The sequence below is a fragment of the Quercus suber genome, unplaced genomic scaffold, assembly GCF_002906115.3.
Source record: "Quercus suber isolate HL8 unplaced genomic scaffold, Cork oak 2.0 scaffold_962, whole genome shotgun sequence".
Taxonomy (NCBI): Eukaryota; Viridiplantae; Streptophyta; class Magnoliopsida; order Fagales; family Fagaceae; genus Quercus; species Quercus suber.
Genome location: NW_027070382.1, coordinates 158,097 through 164,973, shown reverse-complemented (window position 1 = coordinate 164,973; position 6,877 = coordinate 158,097). Strand labels below are relative to the sequence as shown.

Genomic DNA, 6,877 nt, shown 5'->3' with positions numbered 1-6,877 from the left:
ATTTTTTTGCAATTCTCTCGTTGGGCGTTTTTAGGCATCTGACTTTGTTATCTCCCATGTTGGGTTGCTATCCTCCATGTTTGGCAGTGCAGGCACATGTACCCGATCTACCTTTGTTACCTTGCTAGGCACATGGTTCTTCTCTACTATCCTCTCTGATCCGGTTTCGGTTGTCCTATGCCTGCTATTAGAGTCACTCCCTACTCTGAAGTTTTCTGGTCCTTTTGCCACTTCTTGACAGTTTGCCCCTTAACTAGGCTCCATACTGCATGCATTCAATGTTAACTTGGTTGTTGTTTTCTAGACCTTTCGGAAAATCTTTTAGAGCATGGCTAAGCAGACCACACTCGTAGCAGAAGTTAAGGAGTCTTTCGTACTTGAAGTTCACCCATCTGCTCTCTCCCCCTTCTATGGTGATTTTCTTCCCCTGGACAAGTCTTTTGGTGACATCTATCTAAACTCAAACCTATAGGCATTTCCCCTATTGAACCCTTGTTTTTAGGACGTCCATCCCCAAAACCTCCCCTAACTTAGAGCCAATTTCCCATCCCATTTCTTTAGTTCTACTCTTCAGGGGAAGGTTAAAGATCTAGATCCAAAAGGGTAACCACTTCAGGATTATCTCTTTTGGGGCTAGTTCCCCCTCAAACTCTTGCATGAGCACTATCTATTTTTTGTAGCTCCAAGGGCATATGTCCAGTATTTTCTTCTTGTCCTTTCCATTTCCAAACTCAACCAGAAAAAGGACCTCCTCTATCTCAAAGATTTGGACACCTTTGTTAGGCTTCCACAACATTCTCATATTTTTCCTTAGAGTGTCTAAGCTTAAGCTTCTATGGGTCAAACCCTTCATCACAACACAATTCATCCCCAATTCTCTTACTGCCCTTGTACTACTACTTCCAAGCTCTAGACTTTCGTCCTCCTCTTCCGTGAAGGAGAGTTTACTCCAGAACTTCTTGAGCTCCTCTACCATAGGCTTCCTTCCTTTTTGAACTTCACCACAAGGGGAAGTAGAGCCAGGTAAACACCTCGACCCACCGACCTCACGTAGGGGACGTCACTTGAACTCTTGCAAGAGGCAACAAGACACACTATTGCTTCCACATGCACTAGGGCATGAGAGCACTCCTTGTGGATACAATGGATGAATTGAAACATTCAAGTTCTAATATTGGATTTTTATTTGGATATATACCACTACTCATCATTAGAAAAAAAAAAATAGAAATCATTTGTCTTATACCAGCGCTTATCCTTTCTGATGGTCCATTTGGATTGAGGACGAGGGAGGAAGAGTAAAGTAGAGTAGAGTAGATTTAGCACAAAATTAGCTTATTTTTAGCCAACTCTACTCTACTCCCCTCCACTCTCCCTCCTTCCCCCATCCATCCAAACAGGCTATAAGGTTGAATTTAATCAACCATTTAATTTGCTTTATTTTGTGACCAATTTGCTTGTAATTTAGCACTTAGCAATCTTGTATTTAGGTGGAAAAATTGTAAGGGTAGTATGTGAGAAGATGTGAAGAAAAACAGAGGCTCGCGGCTAGGGCTCGCGGGTGGATCGCAACTGGTAAGTCGCCAAAGGCTGGCACGTGAGAGGCACACTGGGAAGCTAAAGGGTCGTGCCAGCTGTCACGCTACAGGACAAAACTTCCAGTCTGGCCAGGCCGTTACGTTGCGACTTGAACTCGTGACTTGGACAAGCTGCGAGACCGAGTCGCCAACTTGCCCTGTTTGGCAAAAACTGACGTTTTGCATTCCCTTCTCACCCTACTATATATACACCCTTATACCCATCATATTGAGAGAGCTTCCAAAGAGAATTTTTTGAGAGAAAACCCTAGAGAAAAACAAGATTGCCTCATCCCCAATCTTCATCTAAAGAGACTCTACAAATTCCTCTACTCTCTTCCTCTCTATTGTCATACCCTTGAGAGGTTATTTACCAAATCCTTATCTCACCACACCCACGTCTGTGAGAAGGTTCATTTGGTGCTTGGGGAAGCAGTTTGGGAAGAAACCAATGGTGATTGGTTGATGCTATGGGCTATAGTGGAATCCGGTAAGCTAGAAAAGAAAAATGTTCGGCGCAACCTCGTTGGAGCAAGAAGCTTGGAGGGCTTAGGTACTTGGGTAGATTAGGCTTGGAGGGTCTTCTGCTGTTCATGTATCCTAACTACATTTTCTAGTGGATTATTGACCGCTTGGAGGGCGGCGGAGAGGTTTTACGCCGAGGGCTTCGGTTTCCTCTTCGATAATACATCGAGTGTTGTCCTTGTGTTTGCATTTCTCTTCCCTTTATCTTTGCCTTATATTTACTGATGTGGATGTGTTTATATTTGGCTTAGATTGTTTATCAATTCTATTATAAGCTTGTTATCATATTCTGCACATTAATTGTTTGATATAAAGCTTGAATTGGTAATTTTGTAATTTGGGGTCTAAACGTTCAAGGGTGTTTCATACCAATTTTGAACTTTCACAGGCCATGAGTCATTGCCTCTTTATGGACCATGAACAAGTCTTAATTATTAACTCTCTAGTTTCATGTGCTTGGATTAAATCATTTACCCAAGAGACCACCACATATAATTGAGGAAAATGAAATTGTCATGCATCAATAACAAATCGAGATTTAGTCATTTTATAAAAGAGTAATATTATAGCCATAAATTATATTACAATATTTTGCAACTTATTGATTTGGCCTATTCTAATTGGTTCTCATTGGGTCTAACATTAACTAGCATTGATTTTTAATTTATCAATTACCATTCACTACATAAAAAATTTGTAAAAATTATTGTAAAATTGTTTGTAACTCATATATTTTGGGTTATGAAATTTGATACTTATTTGGGTTTCTCAAGTGTTTTTCAAAAAAAAAAAAAAATCCGTGAATTCAACATGGTACCGGTCCACGAAGGAAATTTCCTTTTTTTTTTTTTTTTCAAAATTTCCCTTCCACCATTCATTCACGTCTTCGTCGACCGGATATTATTCGGTTCAAAGCATTGAATTGCTCATAAAATTATAGAAGTTTCCAACGCATTAGTCATCGTAAAGAAAGAAGATACATGCACAAGATCAGTACAGAGCAGGAATGATACAGCGCCACCACCATCGTCTCCTCCACCACCGGCACTAGTCCCATCAGCATCTCCACCACCAGATTTGCCTACATCTACATTAGGTATGACACTGATATGTTTCATGACTTAGAACTTATAAGTTGACTTATCATGTTGGTTTAATTATTTATTTGTACGTGTTTTCGGTGGAATTGTTAATATAATATATATATATATATATATTTTGTAGAAACAAATAATAGAGCAAAGTTGTATTATTGAAATGTTGTGTGTGTGTGTTTTTTTTTTAATTATTGTGGAAAACTACTTCTTTTCATAGAACATTAAAATAATATATTGCCTGAAAAGTAAATTCTGTTTTCAGATTAAAGAGGAACAAAATCATTGAAACGCCATATTAATTACAAAAAAAAAAAAAAAAAATGTTCTGAACAAAGTTTTTGAAATAGTATACTTTTAGACCACACAAGTGACCAAGCCCTTTGATCCTTGATTGTAATAGCTTAGAGGGTACGTAAAATGAAAATAGTGAGAGGTATATTGGTAAATATATTGCAAATCAACAATTGCTTACTGAAATAAATATGAATTTAGGATGAAATTATTAGAAGTTTAATTAGGATACAAGAAAGAAAAGTTTAATTCAAATTATTAGTTGAGTAGCTTTTCGGTTTTGGATATATCCGAATTATTTCTTACTTTTCCCTGGCTATCTATGATTCTGAGATTACATCCCCTCTAAATATTTAGCATGGATTTGTCGAGTTATTTTGAATATCACCATATTCTTGATGTCACCTGCTTTGATTGTCTCGCACTAAATTCTTTGTTCACATCATGTTTCATTAGCCGTTAAATTTACACATTCTTAAATGAGCAACGAGATTCTTACACAGTTTTTTTGGCATTCTTTGATTACATATAAATCATAAATCGTGGATATTGATATAAATAAACGAGTATAAGATAATATATATTTCACCTTCTTAAAAGACAAAGACACTTGACGTAAAAGTGTGGGCGTTATTTTGAACTCCTTCAAAAGTGGCTCAAACAATAATTTTTTTCCGCAAAGAAAAATGGCCAAACTTACTTTTCTCGGAAAGTTCAACGACGGTCACATTTGTTTATTCGGTGGAAGTCCATCTGTTATTGAAGGAAGAAAAATGGCCTAGTAGGCGCCGCATATTGACAAATACAATCTTTACGTTCAAAAGTATATATTTTCAACTGTGAACATTGAACTCCCTGGTCAACGTAGACCGAAGAAACTATGTTTGGTCTGTTTGGATTGGACTTATTGTTGTTGAAATTGAAAACTAAAAATTGAAAATACTGTAATAAAATAATTTTTAAATGTGTAAATAGTACCGTGAGACTCATTTTTAATATTTTTTAGTGCATAAACAGTACTGTAAACAGTCATGATGAACAGTATGTAAATAGTGATTTTTTTCCTATACATCAATTCATGTGATGTTACTGTTTACATACAGTGAAAAAAAAAAAAAAAACTGAAAATGCAAAACGTAAACGTGGATTCAGTTGAATCCAAACGGGTACGTTATATATATGGTTTGCTCGTGTCATTACCGTCGCAACACTTTCAATCTCAGAATTGAATATTAGGGTGTTTCCAAAAAAAGATATTTCCTTAACATTATTAAAAATGTACCACAAAATACATATAATAAAGATAAAAAATAGTATAAAACATAAATAGAAACAAACACACACACACACATATATATATATATTCCCTCTGTACCACTTGCTATGTTTTAATAAAAGCAGAATTCCGGATTTTGCTGGAAAGGAAAGTAACTCATCTCGAACTGTAATCATTGTAGTAGTGACTACTTTGCGTCTGCTGTACTATTCATACCTATTAGCATCTGCATCTATTTAAGAGCGGGGAACCCAGTGGATAAAGTTGAAAGTAAGTTAGAAAATGGCAAAAACTTGGCTTTCCTGGGAAAGTTCAACGACGGTCACATTTGTTTATTCGGTGGAAGTCCATCTGGTACTGAAGGAAGAAAGATGGCCTAGTAGGCGCTGCCTCACCAATTTTCAACCCTGGTTTAGACAAAAGTACATATTTTCAAATGTGAACAGTGCTTGGTCAACGTAGACCGAAGAAACTATATATATATATATATACATACACACACATATATGGTTTGTTGGTGTCATTACGTTCGAACCACTTTTGATCTCAGAATTGAATGTGAGGTTGTTTCCAAAAAAGATATTTCCTTTTTTTTTTTTTTTTTTTTGATAGGAAGACTGAAACTTTTTATTACGTAACAGATGAATACATAGCATCTTGGAGTAGTAGAGATTCAATTATTGGTGGATTTTCCTCCAACCAAGTGATAAAACCGTGGATACCCTTTGCATGTTGTGCCAAGGCATGTGCACTTTTATTTCCCTGGCGCCTCACATGTTGGACTTTGACGTGTCTAAAAACATGCAATTTCTGCTGGATGCTCTCAAGGACGTGAAGCACTGTAGCTGGTGGAATGGTGGAGCCCGACAGAGCAGAGAAAATCACGTGGGAGTCAGTTTCAAGAATAACTTCTTGTACGCCAACATCCCATGCAAATGAAACCGCTACGTCCATCGCCTTTGCTTCAGCCTCCAAAGGACCCAATGGCAAGTGCAGATGCTGACTGAGGGCTGCGATGACCATTCCTGCGTGGTCCCGAATCACTGTACCGATGCCCACTGAGCCAAGATTCTTGAAGATAGCAGCGTCTGTGTTTACCTTGAACCACGGACTTGAAGGAGGAACCCAGCGAGTGTCTAATGGATCCGTGGGCTGAGGACATGCGAAGTGAGCCAATTGGAAATCCTCCATGACGGTGCGAGCTTTGTGTAGGATTTCATTTGAAGACTGCCGTGGGGAGCCATGCCGTACTCTGTTCCGGTTGTACCACATGCACCATGCGATAGTGATAATGAGTTCAAGTACGTCTTGGCCCACATGCTGCCTGAAGATGAGGTACCATAACAGGTCGATGAAGTCGCGATAGTGTACACCCAGATTATCGAAAGGAATACCTGTAGCGGTCCAAACTTCATGGCATGTCTGCAGTCCCAGAAGAGATGCCCACTGGTCTCGGCATTCAGGCCGCATGCATCGCAGGTAGGGTCATCGATCACTCCGCGAGAGCAGAGGTTCGCCTTAGTGGGGAGAATGTTTCGGCTTGCTCTCCATGCGAAGGTTTTCAGCTTGTTTGGAATCCGGAGGCTCCAGATTTTCTGCCAAAACTGACTGTGGCTGCTAGCATCTGATGTTTCTTCTTTTGCTTTGGATTGAGATAAGGACAAGGCAACTTTATAAGCACTATTCACCGTAAAGGTGCCTTTAGGCGTGTAGGCCCAATCATGCGGTCTCTGTTACGTTTGCTACTACGTGGGATGCCAAGGATGGTGTGTGCATCATCAGGTAGAAAAACATGCTTAACCAAATCGACATTCCACTCTCCTGTAACTTCATCAATGAGCTCAGAAACAGTTGCAGCCTCATTTAAGGTGTTTGGCGTAGAGATGACTCGGAAAGTAGAGGGCTTTGGCAGCCATTTATCTCTCCAAATCTGTATAGAAGTGCCATCACCCACTTGCCATCGGTGACCAGCCTTAACAACGTCTTGGGCAGCCATTATGCTTCTCCAAGCATAGGAGGGTGTTCGGCCCAATTCAGCATGGAGGAAGTCACGGTCAGGGAAGTAACGTGCCTTGAGAACACGGTGAACTAGGGAGCGTGTGTTGCTTTGA

General features: G+C 39.2%; 1 protein-coding gene across 1 annotated transcript; it reads right to left on the bottom strand.

Moving 5' to 3' along the window:
• Positions 1–5,396: 5,396 nt before the first annotated feature.
• Positions 5,397–6,236, bottom strand: LOC136065418 (uncharacterized). Its single transcript, XM_065768567.1, has one exon. The coding sequence runs from the start codon at positions 6,234–6,236 to the stop codon at positions 5,397–5,399; it is 840 nt and encodes a 279-aa protein (XP_065624639.1).
• Positions 6,237–6,877: the final 641 nt, after the last annotated feature.